Source organism: Eptesicus fuscus, chromosome 5, assembly GCF_027574615.1.
Source record: "Eptesicus fuscus isolate TK198812 chromosome 5, DD_ASM_mEF_20220401, whole genome shotgun sequence".
Taxonomy (NCBI): Eukaryota; Metazoa; Chordata; class Mammalia; order Chiroptera; family Vespertilionidae; genus Eptesicus; species Eptesicus fuscus.
This window is the reverse complement of record NC_072477.1, coordinates 39,323,696-39,344,859: the sequence shown is the minus strand read 5'-3', so window position 1 is coordinate 39,344,859 and position 21,164 is coordinate 39,323,696. Positions and strand designations below refer to the sequence as shown.

General features: G+C 39.8%; 1 protein-coding gene across 1 annotated transcript in view; it reads right to left on the bottom strand.

The window, feature by feature from the left end:
* The window catches only part of TXNDC16 (thioredoxin domain containing 16), an 84,856-nt gene that overhangs the window by 57,625 nt on the left and 6,067 nt on the right, over window positions 1–21,164 (bottom strand). Inside the window, exons 4-6 of the mRNA XM_054716067.1 lie at window positions 17,980–18,053; window positions 16,865–16,939; window positions 1,972–2,093 (exon numbers count right to left, since the gene is read on the bottom strand). Of these exons, the coding sequence (XP_054572042.1) occupies window positions 1,972–2,093; window positions 16,865–16,939; window positions 17,980–18,053 (271 nt within the window). The remainder of the gene's footprint in view (window positions 1–1,971; window positions 2,094–16,864; window positions 16,940–17,979; window positions 18,054–21,164) is intronic.

Below are 21,164 nucleotides of genomic sequence, written 5' to 3'. Positions count from 1 at the left end.
CTGGGACTTAATGGGCTCTTTCTATTTGAAAGCCTGAATCTTTCAGTTCTGGGAAATTTTCCTAAACTGCTTCTTTGAAGATTTCCTTCTTTTCATATTTTATTTTTTCTTTTCTCCTCACTGTCATTTCCAGACAGTTACCTTCCCCTCCACCACCTAACTTTCTACCACTTATTTTGCATCTCATCAGATTATTCCACTCACCACTCTGTCTTGTTAGTGTCATATACTAGTACCACCCCAGCCAGTGTCACTCTCTCTCATCACACTGTCATTTTCTCCAATACTACTCCTGTCATAATCCTTTGTGATTTTATTATCCCCCTAGATCAGTGGTCGGCAAACTCATTAGTCAACAGAGCCAAATATCAACAGTACAACGATTGAAATTTCTTTTGAGAGCCAAATTTTTTAAACTTATACTTTTTCAAACTGCAGCTCGCGAGCCACATGCAGCTCTTTGGCCCCTTGAGTGTGGCTCTTTCACAAAATACCACAGCCTGGGCGAGTCTATTTTGAAGGAGTGGCATTAGAAGAAGTTTAAGTTTAAAAATTTGGCTCTCAAAAGAAATTTCAATCATTGTACTGTTGATATTTGGCTCTGTTGACTAATGAGTTTGCTGACCACTGCCCTAGATGATCCATTCAAAATCCTTGGCCTTCTCCAAAGACTCCAATGATCTTTCTTCAACCCTACCTTAACCACCCACTGTTCTGGTCCCACTGCAGGGCTTTAATTAGCAATTACTGCAAATTCCTCCATAATCTCAATGTCTATCATCCTCCCTCCACTTACCTCCCACCCCCATACCTCCGTCTGACAAGGTCACTGAGTCTAGCACATAACTCTAACCCTCCAGGACCTACAATCTTACCACTTTTCACTGTCAGCCACCCCCCACCCTCCTCAGGTCCTCTCTTGCCTTATAACCCTGCTTCAATTCCATTGTCAGTCTTTATAATCACTCCCCTGCCCATCTGGCTAAAACACAATCCAGGTTAAATCAAATATTCTGCCTATTCTGTACTTACAACTTGATTGTCAAAGTTAGATCTTTGAAAAACCAAGAAAAATCTATATTTTTAAAAGGCTAAGCAACTGGCCAACCGGCTGACTGACTGGCCGGGAGGTATGACACACACTGACCACCAGGGGGCAGACACTCAATGCAGGAGCTGAGGAGCAACAGCAACTTTGCAGAGTGCCCTCTCGCACTCTGGGATCCCTTGGGGGATGTCAGACTGCCGGTTTCAGCCTGATCCCCCACAGGCTAGGCCGAGGGACCCCACTTGCCAGAGGAACCCCGCTCACTTGGCAGATGCCCTTTGAGCCCCAGTGCCGCCCCAGGTGCAGCCGGCCAGGGAGGGATCGAGCTCCAGGGCGTGTCTGGCCCATCTCACCCAGTCCCACCCCACCAGTCACCTTCTAATTAATTTCCTTCAATGTGCACAAATCTGTGCACAGGGCCTCTAGTATATCATAAACAGCAAATACCAAAACATTTAAAAAGAAAGACAGTCAACATTTACTGAATACTATAAACTACTATACCAGGTACCATGAGGATTATAAGGAAATAAAAATGGTAATAGCTAACACAGAACACCTATTACATGCCAGAAACTATTTTAATTATTCAAACTTATTTGGTCCTCACAATAATACTAAAAGGTAAGCACAAATTTTTTCACCATCTTATCAATTAGAAAACAGGTTAAGTAAATTGACCAAGGTCATACTATAAGTAATTGATGGAGCAGGGGGTCTAACCTAGGCAGTCTGCCTCCAGAGTTCTTATTCAACCACTATACTATGCTGCCCAATTCAAAACTGAAAACATAAGAATAAAGATGCTTTAAATTTATTTTAAAATATTAAGATTGTGGTCAAAATACTCTGTTTTAAGTTCTTCAATATACTCACACAAATACAGATGCACAGCAAAGATTAAAGTAAAAGTTAATAAATACCTGGTGTTCCAATGGCTCTTACATATGAAAATGCAATGTTTGCTTTTCCTTTCAGAGCATTTTCTATATTCTGAAGGTCTTCCAGGGTAGTAATATATTTTACTTCGTTAAAAAGAAGTGCACTAAAATAAAGAGATGTAATTAATAGGAAAATCTAGTATGAACGTAGTTATTTCATACTTTATTTGTTGAGTAAATTAATAAACATAATTAAAAATTTAGCAAGAACCCAAGGATTTTACAAAATCACTCCCTAAATCATTCATCTGTCCCTGAGAACACTGACCAAGGATAGTTGTGAGAAATGGTGCTCATTTACCATTATAACCACCTCAATGAATTTAAGCTGTATTCACTAACATGCTAGTCTGGCCAAATAATCCCTTATGGTTAGTTCTCTCAGTTGAATACATTAGAACCCTTACCACATCTAAAATGCAAGCTTCTTTCCATGGCCTATAAGGCCCTGCATGACCAAGACCTTGTCGACTTCTCCAACCTCATTTTGTCCTAGCATTTCTCATGTCGATCACACTTTAGGCACACCTCAGGGTCTTTGCACACACAATTCTCTCGGCTAAAAGCTATTTCTTCTGCTCCTTCTCATACATCTGGTCTTTGAGAAGCCTTCCCCGTTAGTCCTATGTAAGTAGGTCTGTAGCATTTTCCTCTTTCATTTCACACTATTCCTAGCACTTATCACAATTTATAAATCCTATATAATAAAAGTCTAATATGCAAATTGTCCCCTCGGGAGTTCAACCAATCTGTAGTTCTACCACTCCCTATGACATGCACTGACCACCAGGGGGTGGCGCAGAACGAAGGAAGGCTCCGGCCAGCAGCCGGGGGAAGGAAGGCCCCAAAGGCCCTGATCACTGGCCAGGCTTAGGGACCGTACCCGTACACGAATTTCATTACCAGGCCTCTAGTATTTATATATTTATTTACTTGTTTACCCCTTCCTGTCTCATTAAACTGTTAGCTTCATGAGGCAGGGGCATTGCATATTTTATCACTATTTCCATAATAACTAGAATAGAGCCTAGTACACCATAAGTAATTAATAAATACTTGTTGAATGAGTAAAAGAAAAAGTAGGGTAGAATTTATTTATTCCAATTCTTCATTTGAAGAAATGAAAATTCAAAACACTGAAAAGCTTACTTACTCAAAAACCTTTATTGAATCAAGGAGCCAGAAACAGCACACAAAACAGATCTCACTCCTAATTCAGTGATCTTTCCACTTGACCATAATTCTTCCAAATCATCTCTTCAATGTGTAAATCAGACTAATTGATCATATTTAGTCATCCAAAAAAATCTTTATTTTCTACTTCCATATAAATTCTCTAACAATTCATTTCATTTCCTCTCTCTCTCTCTCTCTCTCTCTCTCTCTCTCTCTCTCTTCTCTCTCTCTGTGTGTGTGTGTGTGTGTGTGTGTGTGTGTGTGTGTGTGTGTGTTCGGCAAACTTTAAGGGTTTTTAAAAGTTGTTTCAAGTCCACATACTTAAATATACAAAGATTTACTCAATGATCTCCAACAAATTAGTCAAGCATGATTTTCCTCTTATGGAAAACATGGCACTTTCTGCTAATACTACAGTTGTTAAACACTTTGACCTCAAGATATCTTAAAAATTATGAAACTTAAAAATTACTGAGCTCCTCGTTTCCTCAAAAAGTTAAAAATGGAACTCCCATTTGACCCAGTAATCCCACTTCTAGGAATATATCCCAAGAAACCAGAAACACCCATCAAAAAGAATATATGTACCTCTATGTTGATAGCAGCACAATTTACAATAGCTAAGATTTGGAAACAGCTTAAGTGCCCATCAGCAGGTGAGTGGATTAAAAAACAGTGGTACATCTACACAATGGAATACTACGCCGCTATAAAAAAGAAGGAACTTTTACCATTTGCAACTGCATGCATGAAAGTGGAGAGCATTATACTAAGCGAAATAAGCCAGTTGGAGAAAGATAAATATCACATGATCTCACTCATATGTGGGATATAATGATCAACATAAACTGATGAATAAAAACAGATCCAGAGACAAGGTAGCACTGAACAGACCATCCAACCTCAGAGAGAAGGCGGGGGGGGGGGGGGTAGTTAGAGATCAACCAAGGGACATACATGCATGCATATTAGCATAACCAATGGACACAGACACTAGGACGGTGGGGGCTTGCCGTCAGGGGTGGGAGTGGCCGGGGGTGGGGGGGTCAATCAGGGAAAAAGGAGACATATGTTGAAAAGTAAAATGGGGGGCGGGGGGTGTGGCTTGCAACCTAGTTCAGTATCTGGTTAAAACTGTAATCTTACTTCCCGACTCTAGTCAGACTGGGCGGAGCTGCAGAGCCTAACCCCAGAGCCCCACCACAGCTGACGTGGGTGGAGCTGCAGGGACCCTCAGAGGCCTGCCACAGGAGGAGATATATAGGTCAGAGCCTCCCCATGAACTTCAGTTCAGTTCAGTTCCGGAATTCCCCTGGACTAGCAGATCTGCTAAATAAAGGTTAAACTTTCCTCCCTCAGAGTGCTGGCTGATAGTTCTCCCGTGCATTCTGCCACAATGTAATACTTTAAACAATTTTTAAAAAAATTATTGAGCTCCTCAAAGAGCTTTTGTTTATATAGGTTACATCTACCAATAGTTGCCAAAATAGAAATTGAAACAGGGATTTAAAAATATTTGTTAATTATTTTGAAAATAATAAACACTATAGCATGTTCATATAATACAATTTTCCAAAACAAAAAGAAAAAATTAGTGAAAAGAATGGCATTGTTTTACATTTCTGCAAATCTCCTTAATATTGAACTAATAAAACATAGCTGGATTCTCATAACTGCTTCTGCATTCAATCTGTTCTGACATCACACAACATATCACATAGCCTCTGGAAAGGGCACTTAAAAAAGAATGAAAGTGAAAACAGATAAATAATGTCTTAGTGAGGGAGAAACCAAGATGGCGGCATAGGTAAACACCTGAACGGCTGGCTGCCTTACACAACAATTTCAAAACTACAACTAAAAGACAAAACGGACATCATCCAGAACCACAGGAAGGCTGGCTGAGTGGAAATTCTACAACTAGAAGGAAAGAGGAAAGCACACTGAGACTCAGAGGAGCTGCGGAAGGCAGAGGTATGGAGACACGCGCGTGGAGAGGGCTGGCAACTGAGGACATGGCTGGCTTTCTTAATCGGGAGGGAGACAAAAGCTCCCAACTGCTCTGAACTCCAGTTCCAGGCAAGACTCTGGGGATCCAGACTCATATGGAGAGAAAGTGGACTGTCTGGCAGCGGGCGAAACTTGAGGGCGGCTTTCTCTCAGAGGTGCTTGCAGCGATTACCGTGGGACACTGAGACCCAGGGGCCTCTTAGGGCACGGCTGACGGGAAGCCATTGCTATTTGCTCCACCCTCAGATCCCGCCCCACGAAGCCATTGCTGTTTGCTCCACACTGAGACTCCAGCCCATCCAAGCTGAGCGCAGAGGTTTTTGAATTCTAAACTTACCTAACAAACTGCAGCTGAGTCAGTGAGACCCAAAACATCCAAAAGAAGGCCCAAGGCCCTGCAGCAGCTTGCATTGCTTCACAGCTGGGCCTCATCTGGGCACCTTCAAAACCCAAACAAAGAAGAGGAATCTGCAGATCTCTCCATAGATCCTGCTGGGTGGCCTCAGGCAGAGGCTAAATTAGCACCTCCTTGGAGATCCAAGAGCCAATGTACCCAGGGGTCAGAGTGGGACCATCCAGATTACAACTCCTCAGATCCATAAGGGACACACTAGGGGGCAGACTCAGTGAGCACCAAAGCCCCACTGAAGCAAGTCTTGCCTCATAAGGGTGTCTCCAGCACAGAAGTTCTCTCAGTGCAGACACAGCTGATCCTCACAGCCAATTGGCCTGGAGGTCAATTCCTCCCAGTGATACCAACAACAATCTAGGCTTAACTACAACAAGACTGTGCACACAGCCCACAAAGGGGTGCACCAAGCGTGTCCACCTCAGGTAACTGGGGAGGCTGAGCCACTGGGCCCTATAGGACACCTAGCACACAAAGCCACTCTATCAACACAGGGAAGCAGCCAAAATGTGGAGACAAGAAACAGGTCACAAATGAAAGAAATGGAGGAAAGCTAACGACTGGATATAGAGTTCAAAACCACGGTTATAAGGTTTTTCAAGAATTTTCTAGAAAAGGCCAATAAATTTAGTGAGACCCTTGCGGATATGAAAAAGGACCAACTAGAAATTAAGCATACACTGACTGAAATAAAAAATAATATACAGAGATCCAACAGCAGACTAGAGCAGTGGTCAGCAAACTCATTAGTCAACAGAGCGGCAAACCATGGCTCGCGAGCCACATGTGGCTCGCAAGCTGCAGTTTGCCAACCACTGGACTAGAGGATTGCAAGAATCAAGTTAAGATTTGAAATACAAAGAAGCAAAAAACACCCAACCGGAAAAGAAAAAAGAAAAAAGAACCCAAAAATATGAAGACAGTGTAAGGAGCCTCTGGGACAACCTCAAGCGTACCAACATCCGAATTATGGGGGTGCCAGAAGAAGAGAGAGAGCAAGATACTGAAAACCTATTTGAAGAAATAATGACAGAAAACTTCCCCCACCTGGTGAAAGAAATAGACTTACAAATCCAGGAAGCGCACAGAACCCCAAACAAAAGGAATCCAAAGAGGACCACACCAAGACACATCATAATTAAAATGCCAAGAGCAAAAGACAAAGAGAGAATATTAAAAGCAGCAAGAGAAAAACAGTTAGTTACCTACAAGGGAGCACCCATATGAGTATCAGCTGATTTCTCAACAGAAATTATGCAGGCTATGGGGGGGAGGGAAAGAGGAACAATTGTAATAATCTGAACAATAAAGATTTATTTTTTTAAAATTAAAAAAAATAATAATGTCTTAGTATTATTATAAAAGTATTATGATTTCAAGGACACCCTGAAACCACTGCCCTAAATTACTCTGGCTTAAATATTGACTTTTTATTACAGATTTCTTTAACTTTTTAAAAGAAACATAAAACTTGATATTCTGCAGTTTCCAGGGCTGTTGTTGTTTTTTAAAGAAATATTTACAGAACAGTCTCACTATGTGCTAGATATCTGCACATCTTTTCATTTAAATCTTCAACAATATTCTTGAAATATTCTTTTTCAACACATACCAGTAACAGTCTGAGGGATTAAATGATCTGCTCCAGATCATACTGCTGGTCACTGGTAGAGCTGAGACTCGAATCCGGGCCTTTTGTCAATAAAGCCATCACTTTTAAACTCCTTTTTTACTGACCACTCGTGTAAATGGAAAACCACGTGGAAAGAGAGGCAATTAATGAATGGCAATGGAGTGTTAGTGGCAATCTGGGCTATTAGTGGCTTTTACATTTTGGCTAACAAGTCCAGGATTCCTCTTGAGTTACTTCCAACCAACTAGAGGTGCCATCTAGTAAACGTAATAGGATTTCTGTGTAAATTATAGCCTTAAAATTTATATTCTCCCTTTAACCTCTATTGCTCTAGCAGCTGTAATCTAGGTGCTTCGAAAATCAGATCCTAATCTTTTTCTCAAATAAGGACTGACAAATATAAATTATTAAAAGCCAGCATTTGGCCCTGACCGGTTTGGCTCAGTGGATAGAGCATCGGCCTGCGGATTCAAGGGTCCCAGGTTCGATTCCAGTCAAGGGCATGTACCTTGGTTGCGGGCACATTCCCAGTGGGGAGTGTGCAGGAGGCAGCTGATCGATGTTTCTCTCTCATCGATGTTTCTAACTCTCTGTCCCTCTCACTTCCTCTCTGTAAAAAATCAATAAAATATATATTTTAAAAAATAATAATAATAAAAGCCAGCATTTGGGGTGGCACTGCCACATGTCAGGAATAGTACTAAGCATTTTATAAGTAGTGGTAGTTAATCAGTTTTGGGACTCCCTAGCTCTGAACTCCTGTCTTTTACCTTGAGAATTCCCAGCTTTCTAAGTCTTCATGGTGAACACAGGCCTCCTCACAGAAGGGCTGAGCCCCCTCACAAAGGCTAATACAGTCAAACCTCATTTCTCGAATGTCTCCAATCTCAAACAATTTGGTTCTCAACCAAGTTGTTCGCAGGAAAAATACCTGGATTATCAAGCAAAACTTCAGTTTTCAATCTGACAACCCTTTTATGTTGATATCTCAGCGTGACAAAAATCATCTCTCAGGTAATAAACAAAGGAGATAATGCTTTTGCTGCTGGCAGAAATCAAGGATTAGCACAACTTAAAAACATATAGAGGCCATTAAGAGTGCTAATGTTGCTAAGGATGTGAAAGTGCTCGAAAAACAACAATCACTGGCAAATGAACAGGTAGAAAAACTGTTGTGGATTGGATAAAAGAAAAGCAGTTAATCAGTGATAGTATCTGCAAGGCTATTATATAGGAAAAATTCTTCAGTTTAAGGAAAGTAGGGTGTGGTTCCATAAATTTAAGAAGTGTTTATTTCTAGATTAAACAGTACATTAGACATGTACCATATATAAAAATGTTAAAATAGAGAAGCTTTTGGAGGTCTGGAACATATTAATTCAATTTACATTATTTCTAATGGGGAAAAATGATTCCGTTTTAGAACAAATCGCTTCTTAAACAGCCTTTCAGAACGAATTAGTTCGAAAACCGAAGGTCCATGATGGTATTACGGTAAACTTCTTTCCCAAGTTCCCTACTGCAGGGCATAGCTACATGACCCATAATCACTTGCCTGACATTTTGGAGGAGCTAGTGATATAAAGAATCAGGACACTGCATAAGTATTTGAAGGAGCAGGAGTGCAACGGTCAGCTTCAAAGCAGCAGTGAGAGCAGTGCGGATGGCAGCCCCCGAACACTCAGCAGTAATGCCACAGTCCCCTCCACACTAGTTCCCGGTCATGATCATGACTTTAATTCAGAGCCGTATAAACTGAGTCCAGGTCTCCAGCTCTCCGAGCGAGTCAGAGATTTCTTATATCCGCTCCAAATCCTTTTCTGCTTAAGCCAGTCAGACCTAGATTCTGGGGTTTATCACTAAGAGCACTCAGCAATGCACTGTGTTTTGTTTCATTTTCATGGCAGTCATCTGAGATCAGTACTATCATTAATTCCATTCTATAGATAAGGCCATGGGACTTAGAGAGGTCACCTTGCCTCATGTCCAAAAGCTCATTAAGTGGTCATTATCTATGAGGTAATGAAAACCAAAACTAATGGTACTCATAATCTAATGATCTCTATGATTTTCCCCAATGGCTTCCTAACTTTATTTTTTAATATTAACTTCCAGAACATGGGCACACCTAGGGAACTCTAGGACCCATTCCACAAGCCTGTGCTCCTTCATTCCAGTTGCAAAGAGGAGAACTAACACAGGGTTAAAGGAAAAGCCCGTCTTGGGATTTTCTTGCTCTAATGACTCAGTAAAACAGCCTGGGGCTGCTTTGACCTGGGAGCTCTTCCTGCCCCAGAAAGGCCTTCTTGTTCCTTGGCATGCTTTTCCTGAGACTCTCCTATCACAACCATTAGATGCATAAGAATTGAGTGTGTGTCAGGAAAAAAAAAAAAAAGGAAATAAAAAGTCTACCTGTCCCTGCTTTCAGAGTATCAGGTTGCTCAGCCTTTTTACAGAATAAAAAATTTTTTCATATTATATTTCTATCATTATTCAAATTCTTAAAAAAAGAAACCAATAAAAAGGAAATGTTCCTTTCTATTTGCCCTAGCAAAATCTCTGGGGGTTGGGCGGAGGGAGGAGATGGGGAGTCACAGAGAGAGAGAAACAAATTACTTTTATCTAAATTAACTATATTGTAACTGGCCAGATCCATGTATAAAATAAAATATCCCAAAGTATTTTATTAAGCATTTTCTAAATTAATACAGTTGAAAAAACAAACAGGTAGGAGTCACCTCTGCAATATGAATTAAGAGTACATGCCCTAACCGGTTTGGCTCAGTGGATGGAGCGTCAGCCTGTGGACTCAAGGGTCCCAGGTTCAATTCCGGTCAAGGGCATGTACCTTGGCTGCAGGCACATACCCTGTAGGGAGTATGCAGGAGGCAGCTGATCGATGTTTCTCTCTCATCGATATGTTTCTGGCTCTCTATCCCTTTCCCTTCCTCTCTGTAAAAAATCAATAAAATATATTTTTTTTAAAAGAGTACAAGTAATAACAAACTCCACAAACACTAGTCTTTGTCTTTTTGTCATATATTATACTGTACTAAAGGCCTGATGCACGAAATTCGCACAAGAGTAGGCCTTCCTTCCCCTGGCTGCCGGCACCGGCTTCCCTCTGGCACCCGGGACCAGGGCTTCCCTCACAGTCCCAGCTTCGTCTGGAAGGTCATCTGGAAGGACATTCGGTCTAATTAGCATATTACGCTTTTATTATTATAGATATTCTCCTACTCCTTATAAGCAATCTTATGGGCTTATAACACAAGAAGATTTCCACTCCTCCCATTTCTTTCTTTTTTTTTTTTTTAATATGTCTTTTACTGATTTTAGAGAAAAAGGAAAAGGGAGAGAGAAACATCAATGAGCTACCTTCTACTTGCGCCCTTCTAGGGATTGACCCTGCAACTTGGGCCTGTGCCCTGACTGGGAATGAACTGAGCCACACCAGCCAGGGCTCTGCTCCTACCATTTCTAACAATAGGAAAGTGAAGCTTCCAAAATCATGCATTACCAACCAATCTAGTATTTTTTGAGCATCTAACGTATGTCATTCATGGTGCTATGCACTGGTAGAAGGAATCTATAAAAAAGGGCACAATTTGGAGATATAACCATTACTACCAGTTAACATAGAGCTGTGAGGAATTTAAATCCAAGACAAATGATTTTTTATTACAATTTCCCAGTAAAAAGTATCTCACTATCAAACAGGAACCCACCTGACAATACTGTGTAGGAAAAAGCCTGATACAGATAAAGTAATGAACAATAGCACAAAAACTATTAAAGGACCAGTATGAGCACAGTTCAGGAGTTAGAAGAAGACAATTCTAAGAATAGCTTTCCCCAGAGGTTGTACAGTAACCTTTAGACACAATACCCAGACTCGGCAGTAATGTGTTAAAGAATAAAATATTAGTAGAAATATGATAGTTGAAAATAACTCCTATAATATTTGAAGTTCATATTATTATGAGTAGTATGTTAATTTAAAGGGAAATAAACCTTCCATTTTCTGAAAAAAAATATTGTTCAAAGAATATCGAGTACCACATCTTAATGAAGAGTTAATGAGGTTTCATTGTTTCTTACAGTACTAGATAATCTTTCCTTTTTGTATCAAGGGATGCTTTTCAGGAGTCAACAATGACTAGAAGAATGGCCTTTCTTTGCAACTGCTGCCTCATGGCAACTATCACCAGCAACTATCACAGCATGAGCTCCCATGAGCTCACTTCTGACAGCACTGTGTGTGACAGGAACCAGCACTGTATGTGACCAGAACCATAGGTGGATATCTGAATTTGGGTTGCCCTTTTTTTTATTATTATTGAAAATGAGACTCTGCATTTATACAGAAAAAAGCAACTAACATTTGTAGAGCACTGGCTAAAATCCACAATGTATTTTCACATGCATCACCTTATTTGATCTTCACAATAATCACATAGACTGCAATTATAACATTCAGAAATGAGGAAAACTACAAATCAGAAGAGGTAAAGTACTCAGATCACATGAAGGAAGATAAAGGATGAGGTGCCTCAAATCCTCAGTAAATCCTGACTTCATGTATCATACAAGCTTCCAATCCACATTTGAGATTATAGTGACTTAATCTCGTATACCTCTGACTTGCCTCAGACTGGTTGGACATATGGTATTCAACAAATAAAGATTACTCACTACTTTAAATTTCTTTTTCTAAATATTACCTTCTTAATTCATCTAAGCTGTAAGTAAAATTTTCCTCACATAATTATCAAACCACTCAATTCCACCAGTTTTGACTATGCAAATTTTAAAAAACAGAGCTAAGAATTTTTAAACTATAAATTCAAATTCTTATTTTTGTAATTTACGTTCCATTTATTTTGCAAATTGGTAACACCTTTATATAATTCAAACCACAAAAGATACCAAAAAAGCTAATAAGTTAAGCCCTGGTCAGTGTGGCTCAGTTGGTTGGGCATTGTCCTGTGTACCAAAAGGTCATGCTCAGGTTGTGGGTTCAATCCCCAGTGGGAAGCGTGCAGGAGGAAGTCAATCAATGTTTTACTCTCACATCCCTGTTTCTCTCTCTCTCCCTTCCTCTCTTTCTAAAAATCAATTTTAAAATATTTATTTTAAAAAGCTGATGAGTTAAGAATCTACCTACAACTCCTTCCCCCATCCCAACTTCCCCATTCCATTCCTATAAATCAATATCATGTTTCTTATAAAACTCTGAAGACAATCTTCCCTGGATTTCTCAGTGTTCTCTATTGGAAGACAATCTTCCCTAGATTTCTGTGTTCCCATACAATCTAAACCTCCTGAACATGAAAACTGGTATCTCACAAAGATGGACAATGACTCCTTTTCACATTATAAAAGTATCACATGATCTCACTTATATGTGGAATCTAATGAACAAAATAAACTGACAAACAAAATAGATCCAGAGGCATGGAAGCATGCAACAGACTGACGAAACTCAGAAGGAAGGGCACAAGAGAGATTAACCAAAGAATTTATATCCATATATGCATAATCCAAGGACACAGACAATAGAAGGCCTGTGGAGAGGGCGGGCGAGAGTGGCGTGGAAAGGGTCAATGGGAGGGAAAAAGGGGACATCTGTAATACTTTCAACAATAAAGACAAAAAAAAATTTTTAAAGCTAACAAAAATAAGTAAATAAATAAATAAAGTTATTTGTCTCTTTTTCTCTGGAGTCATTCAAAGTGTAATAAAACCTTTCTATCTTCCCTGGAGACATAGGCCTATAATATTTAAGGGTTCAGACCTTCCTCTGCTGCCTCACCATGGAATTTGATTACATCCCAGAGAAAAAGATAGTCTATCTCCCCAGAGTAAATGTGCCAGCTCCGGCCGATTCATAAGTTCTGAGTTCTTTTTCTCCCAAGTTCACTATAAGCACAGGTGTAAGCATATGGCTCTCACCCTTTTTGCTCTGTGTAGAACTGGAAATGGGGATCTAGTATACCATGTAACCCTGGCCACTGGCTGTGTAGTCTGATTTCTGATTCAGAGACCTGGTGTTTCTGCAAGTATCTCTGCAGGTTGGGTAACATCTGAGACCCTTCAGAGTGTTGGACTTACCCCTTTCTTACATACATGGTACTATGCTATACTCTAAACACTTGATTTATTCACTTACTGTATTCTGAAAAATCAATGTGAGAAAATTTTAATAGACCAGTTAGTCAGTACATTTTAATCAATGATATTTTAGGAATATTTTAAATAACCTATAAAAAAATTGCCCATAATGATCCAAAATATATATAATTCCGTAAAAATTACCTTAAGTTTATACTTATTTTTCTGTTATCAGAGTTTACTAACTTAATTTTTCTCCAATTGCATTTTTTGCATATTCTGAGAATAAGAAATTATCTTAAACCTTGATCTTTCCAGTTGACAAAGAAGCAAATTTCAAGTATAATTGTGGATCACTGGTCTCAATCAAAGCATTCTACATAAAGAACAAATTTAAATGGCAAGGCAAGTAAAGCAATATATTCTAAATGTAAGCTTTCAGTTCATATACAAGTGTTCTAAAAAATATAAAAGTGAGGCTATTGCCTCTTTGGAATTCTACTTGATATTTATCCCACCTCCACCTTAAGTTTCCTCTTCTCCTAAGTGTTGGTGTTGTCCTAGAACCCTGGATGACCTATATGTTAACAACACTTAGGACTGTACTTCCCAGGGACTCAAGTTTCTACAGCTATATACTTGAGACTCAGTTATGATGGGCATTTGCCTTGTTAAATTAGATTATCTTCTGAAAATTTGCTCTTCCTGCCTACTCAGATGGTGGTCACATTAGATTTACAGTAGAGTGAGGTGGAAAAAAAGAGATCAGGGACTAAAGTTTGTAGTTTTGCTGATTATTACCAAATTAACTATCACCAAGTCCCGTTAACTTCACCTCCTAAGCATTAAAAATAAAATCTCCTCTTTGCTCTCTCTACTCCACCTCCCTAGATTGTACAAAGGCCACACAAAGGTTTCTCCGTGTCCTTGGACCCCCACGAAGCTGTCACATTCACTAGAAAGAGCACTCCGGTACTAATTTAATCACATCACCTGCCTTCCTGCAGCCCTCTGTTGAACAATCAAGTGTTGCTCAATTAGGACAGCAAGCCAAGCTAAAAGTAACAATCCAGCGTTTATTCACTTACTGCGACAGTGCGAGCAAGAGGCAGAGAGAGGCACCAGCTCCAGAATGCTTCATTCCCTTCCCCGCCATGGAACAGCCCCAAGTGAGGGGCAGGTGCTCACAGCTCAGATGCAAGCTATCATCACATTCCAAGGAACACCAAACAGAAGGCTCCTGCCTCTTTATGGAATGGTGGGCTGGGGTGAAGGAAAGAGGGAAGGGCAAGGAGTGGGAAGGGACTGAGTCAAAGCAGACCTAAGAGGCTCTTACCGTAAGTACCTGGGAGGTGCCTCAGTTAAGGTTCCTGATAATGAAGCCTGGAATGGAGACAACTGGGCTAGAAATGTAGGTGTACACAAGAGCATGTTTGGCCTAAGGGACTGACTGGGAGGGAGGAGGGGCCTGAGTCCCTGACCTCAATTTTCTCTAGAAAACTGCAATGCACTGGCTGTGCACCAAGTCTGGTGTGGACGAGGCACCTTCCCCCTATGAGGCCTGCCAGGCAAAGTCTTGTAATTGCCTATGGTTGGGTCTGAAAGATGACACAAGGATTTTGAGGTGGAGCTGGACTCCTCACCCTTCAGTGGCCTTCCAGAAGCCTAAACTTCTTCACATGGTAAACAAAAATCCCTTCATCTCACGCCGGGCCTACTTCTCTGCCCTCATCTGCTGCTTCCCATTTGATACTCCAGTAAAACCTACGCTTTCCAAACTATTCTTACCTCCATGCCTTTGCTCACACAGTTCCCACTATTCTCCCACCTTCCGTTTCTTCACCAAGCAAACTCCTTATGCTTTTAGACTCATCCCCAGTGCCACTTCCTTCAGGGAGGCTTCTTAGTAAATATCTATCCTCATTCTAGACAAAACTATTCCCTACGCTGTGGGTCCGTAAGCCCCTATGCATACATACTTCTATTTCATGTACCACATGATATTTTGTTTATGTATCTCTCTACAACAAAATGCTAAACTCCTAGAGAACAAAAGCCGCACCCTCTTCTGTTTTGAATCCCCAGTGTCTAACAGGTATTTGGCACAGGGGAGAAGCATGGAGAATAATCTTTGAGGAATTAGTGTTCTACACATCAGCATTAGCACAGCACAAGGAAGAGGACACCCCCACAGAAGGATTGCATGACATAAGCTCCACAGGCTAGCCAGTTCAGAGAGCAGGGTCCCCAGCACTGACAGCCACTCCACATCTAAGGCCCAATTGTTGTCAAAATCTCCTTGTTATCAGGCTGTCCAAGGTGCACCTGCAGCTCCAGGATTTGCTGTCAAACTTACCAAAGACAATATTATCTGCCCTTCCCCCATCCCTCAAAGAATCTTCTTTGTTTCTTCAACCTCATTTCTGGATCAAAGACAGTCATCAGGAATCCATTGTATTACAAATATCACATCTATTACTTGGCCATTTTGCTAAGCTTTTAATGGCCCTCCCCACTCAGGACACCCCTTCTCTATCCCCTTCGAAGGCAGTCCACCAGCTATTTGGAATTCCTTCTTCAAAAGGCCATCTTTCATTCCTTATAATTGGCTTCTTAGCCTAGAGGCCTCAGGATTGTTGGTTGTTAGGATCCTTTCTAAAGACCTTTCAATAATATATTATGAGTATTGGAACATTGAAAAGTATCCATTTGCAAAGTGATAAACACGACTTTTCACCTATATGTTTTAAGTTTCCTGTAATTTAACTTTCACCCAATTTTTCTGGGAATCCAGTCAGACAAGAGGGGAACCAAGTGGAAGACAAAGATAGCCAATGTCAGCAAAGATCTTAGTTGGTGACAGGCCTACAACAAGGTTAAATTGGGAATGTTTATGTAAACTCATGTCCTTAACAAGTCATAGTTTCTAGCTTTGTCATCAAAGAGAATATCAGACTTCATTCAGAGGTAAAATAGGTAGGTCTGAATCTCAGGCCTAAAGACTCCATGCCAGCGAAGTTAACTTAAATTCTCTCTCTCTCTCTCTCTCTCTCTCTCTCTCTCTCTCTCTCTCTCTCTCTCTTTCAACAAACATTCAGGTATGGGCTGCGATTATTTGAACTCTTTCTGCATTTACTAAGCAGGCACAGAACTACAGACTCCAGAAAAAAAAATCGGGCTGGGTGGGAAGGATGCTAGACACTTTAAAAATACTACTGAGAATAGCAAACATGAGCTTCTTACCTGGTAAAATCCTCACCCCGCAGGTAGAATCAAAAACAATAGTACAACCCATGTAGTTGTGTTGTGTCATCTCCTATTTTATACAGAGTACCTACATGTTTCTGTATTATTTGCCATTTAAGAAATTTGATATCCTCTATGTGGGAAGATAGACCAGCAATTTATATGAAATTGATGCCTATAAATATAATGTTAATACTCTAAAATATTTTAATGGATCATGGTTATCTAAAATGAAATCACTAGATAACTAATAAGTAAAGAAGTGAATGGGTAACCCCTGTACTTACAAGAGAACATGAGCAATGATGGCATTCTCATCGAACAAGGTATCAGTAGGGAATTCTCTTAGTAATATGTTGCCTCTGTAAAAAGTTTGAAAAAGCATTACAGAAATAGTTCCTTAGCATTCCACTTACTTGTTTCTCTAATATACTAGACTATAAATTCTTTAATGTTAGAGCCTGTGTGTCTTATCTACTATGCACCTATCAAAGTGCTAGCCACAATATACACTCAAATATTTATTGAATATATACTAATAACTATGTCAACTTTGAAAAGCATAGGCCCTGGGTTTAGCAAAAAGACTGGGGAATAAACATGAGTCCAAACAGGGCTTCCTACCAACCTCCCTGTCACGTATACACAGATACCCCAAATTGGGCTGGGAAGGAGGCAAGTAGGAGAAAGAAGTGTCCTCAGCAGTGGGCTCTTGAGGAGACAGATTCTCTCCCCATTTCCCAGGCCAAATCCCAAGGGTTTGAGGACAGAGTTCTGAGAAACCGCAGTTTAGCAAGAGCCATGTGCAGAGGATTCTGTACTCTGGACATTGGCAGATCCCTCGAAAATAAAGTATGTACGTTTATTTCACACCAGAATATGGCCTGAACTATCTTTTTAAAACCCTAAATTTTCTTTTTTTAATGTTTTTATTTATTTTAGAGAGAAGGAGGAAGGGAGGAGAGAAACAGGTTGGCTGCCTCTTACACACACCCTACTGGGGATGGAGCCCCCAACCCAGGCATGTGCCCTGACCAGAATCAAAGTGGCCACCTCTTGGTGCACAGGAAAATGCCCAAACAACCGAGCCACTCCGGCCAGGGTGAAACACTAAATTTTCTAAGTGCTTACATGCCAGGCATTTGTAATAGGAGTTTACATAAGATCCTCATGCAATATTTAAAAAAAAAAAAAAAAAAAAACCTGTAAGATATTCTCATTTTATAGATAAGGAAGCAGGTAACAAATCTATTACCTGGACTTTTTTGCTAAGCTTCATATGACACCCCCCTCCCCAGCCCATGGCATACAACTTTATTCTGGGTTAGTGATATTTTATGTATTTGAATATTCTAAAAGTATAGTTTTATATTTGTCCATTGCACTCAAAATAATAGTTTACCTGAATAAATATACTTTTAGCAAATCCTTTTCTTTTCCACAGTATCTTGATGTTTCTTCCTTGACACAATTAACCTTTAAAAGATAACATTTAAAGTTTAGAGTGTATCAAAAGGTAAAAGTTTCTTGCTTAGGGAAACAAGAAAATGAAACATTACCGTTTGTCTCCACATTTTTACTTTATTTTACTTTTCTTTCTGATTTGTATCCCATAATTGCTCACGTATTCAAGTGCTTGAGGTAACTCAGAAAAAGGAACTGTTTCTACACCTAAGAGTTATATTTAAATATACCTAAGAGTTTACATTTAATTCAATCTTGAGGAGCAATCAGAAGGTAACCAGGCAGAAAAGGAAGGAAACAATAAAGCAGAACAAAAGTCCCGCGGGAAAGCCAGGAAGCACAGCAGTGAGTGGTAAATTGAGTCCATGGAAGCATCTCAGCAGCCAGCACACAGGGATAGCAGATACAGGTGGTTTCTTACCCCAAATCCATCCTCCCTTTTGGTTTTACTAAAGGAACTTCACTAAAAGCAAATCCCTCATAAAAGTCTCTTCCAGATGCCCAACAGCGAAGGATGGCTAAACAGTGTTAGGAGAAGTCACTGGGTTGGGATTCTTAGAAGGCTCTGAAAAGAGGATTTACTGATATTCTTGCTCTTCCCACTTCTTCCTGACAAAACACCGAAAGATAGCTAGAACACCAGTAGTAATCACGGACCATGAGGCATCTTTAGAGAAGAACCCCTTGCTAAAGATGGTGCATCAGAAAGAATGAACCGCCCTAACCGGTTTGGCTCAGTGGATAGAGTGTCAGCCTGTGGACTCAAGGGTCCCAGGTTCGATTCCGGTCAAGGGCATGTACCTTGGTTGCGGGCACATACCCAATAGGGAGTGTGCAGGAGGCAGCTGATGGATGTTTCTCTCTCATTGATGTTTCTAACTCTCTATCCCTCTCCCTTCCTCTCTGTAAAAAATCAATAAAATATATATTTTTTTAAAAAGAATGAATGAATGAACCTAAATCCCTGATGATGCCTGAGCAGCCACAACAGCCCTTGATAGCTTACCATCAGGACTCGATATGAAAAATACAAGGACAATCCTGGCAGCAACATGAAGATAAAATGAAAGGCATCAGAGCACAGAGATAAGGAGGTAGGTTAAAAGAATCACATCAGTATAGGTCAAGGATGACAGGGCCCTGAAGTAAAACAGAAAAGATTCAAGAGATTTTCACAAATATATTAAGTAAAACTAGGGAGAAAACTGAGCATGGATAAGCAGCATGAGCTAGAGCTGGGGAAGGAAGGAAATAGAAAAGGTTACTAGATGGGTCAAAGAGGTACCCAACAACACAACTTACCAAGACTAATTCTAAAGGAATAGTGACTTTGCTTTGGATTTTGTTAATTTGGGGGATTTTTCTTAAGATGAGTTTTTGTTTGTGGGTGGTGTTCAATTTAATTTTAAGAGAGTTTGAGGAATCAGAATAACAATTAGGGAAGCTACATTTGTGTTGTTGCTTTTTAAATGTTACCAAAGGAGAACTGATACTCAGAAAAGATATCAGGGATAGAAAATCAGAATTAAAAGCCATATTATAGCCATAGACAAAAAAGAGTAAATTTTAGTGTAAATAATTTTAAAAGAATGCTTAAAAGTCAGAGCATAGGGATGGTTGGCATTATGACAATAGATTTGTCCATTCATCCATTCAACAGATATTTGAACACCTACCATATGTCAGTCACTGTTCTAGTCACTGGGGGTAGTTAAGTTCCAAATAAAAAACTTTATCTTTAGAACTTACATTCTAAAAGTAGAGACAGACAATTTTTAAAAATTAAGTAACATGTAATGTTAAGTGCTATAAAAAAAAAAATTAAGTGTGTGCCAGGACATTTTAGGAATCAAGGAAGGCTTCTCTGAGGTGGTGACATCTGCACAAAGAACCGAAGCAATGGAATGAAACATACAAATATATAAATATGTGGAAGACATGAGTTCTAAGCAGAGTGGGAATTACAAAGGCCTTGTGGAAATAACACATGTGACAGGTTCAAGTGACAGAAAGATGACCAGTAGGTGTCAGGAACAAACTGAACAAGGTGGGGGAACAGAAAATCAGGTAAGACAGGAAGCGAGTGTCCACAGGTTTTATCATAACTGTAATGGGAAGCCTTTCTCGGAGGGGAGCAAGATAATCTGACACATTTCACTTACATGTGAAGAGTTGAGTGAGACAAAAGTGAAAAGAGAAAGACCAATTGTTAGAAAGCTATTATGGTTCCCAGATGAGTCTGATGATGCTTTGGACAAGGAAGGAATAAAAGTGAAGGCACAGGAAGTAGTCAGATTTGGAGAGTTTTGATAGCAGAAACTAAAGGACTTATTGATGGTTATAATGGAACTACAAGTCAAGGATAACTCAAAGGTTTTCTGTTTTTAAATCTACATTGATATGGTAACATAGCCATACCAGCTTTCTTTAGGTTATCATTTCACGATATATCTTTTTCCTTCATTTACTTTGAAGATTTCTGAAGCCTTTATTTATTTATTTTTTTAAATATATTTTATTGATTTTTTACAGAGAGGAAGAGAGAGGGATAGAGAGTTAGAAACATTGATCAGCTGCCTCTTGCACACTCCCCACCGGGGATGTGCCCGCAACCAAGGTACATGCCCCTGACCGGAATCGAACCTGGGACCCTTGAGTCCACAGGCCGACACTCTATCCACTGAGCCAAACCGGTTTTGGCTGAAGCCTTTATTTTAAGATGCATTTCTAAATAGCATCAGTTGGGTTTGGTTATTATACCCAGCTTGATAATTTTGGTCTTAATTGGAACATTTAATCCATTGATATTAGTGTTTCCTTCATCTACCTCTGCCTCCTGAAATCTTAACTTTTGAAGACAATCTCAAGATGCTACTTTTTGTGAAGTCTTTCCCAACGCCATACATGACCTTCCATTTCAACAATCAGATATGAGCTCTCTTTCCTTTTAACAACTATGGCATATTATTTGTATCTCTCTTATTATAATTGGGTTCTGCTATTTATTAAAATGATTTGAGAATGTGTTTTATCCTCCCTATTTAGAATAAAGTATCCAAAGAAATAGACTGGGTCTTAATCATCTTTTTATCCAATAGACCAAATATAGTGAGCTAATTTTAA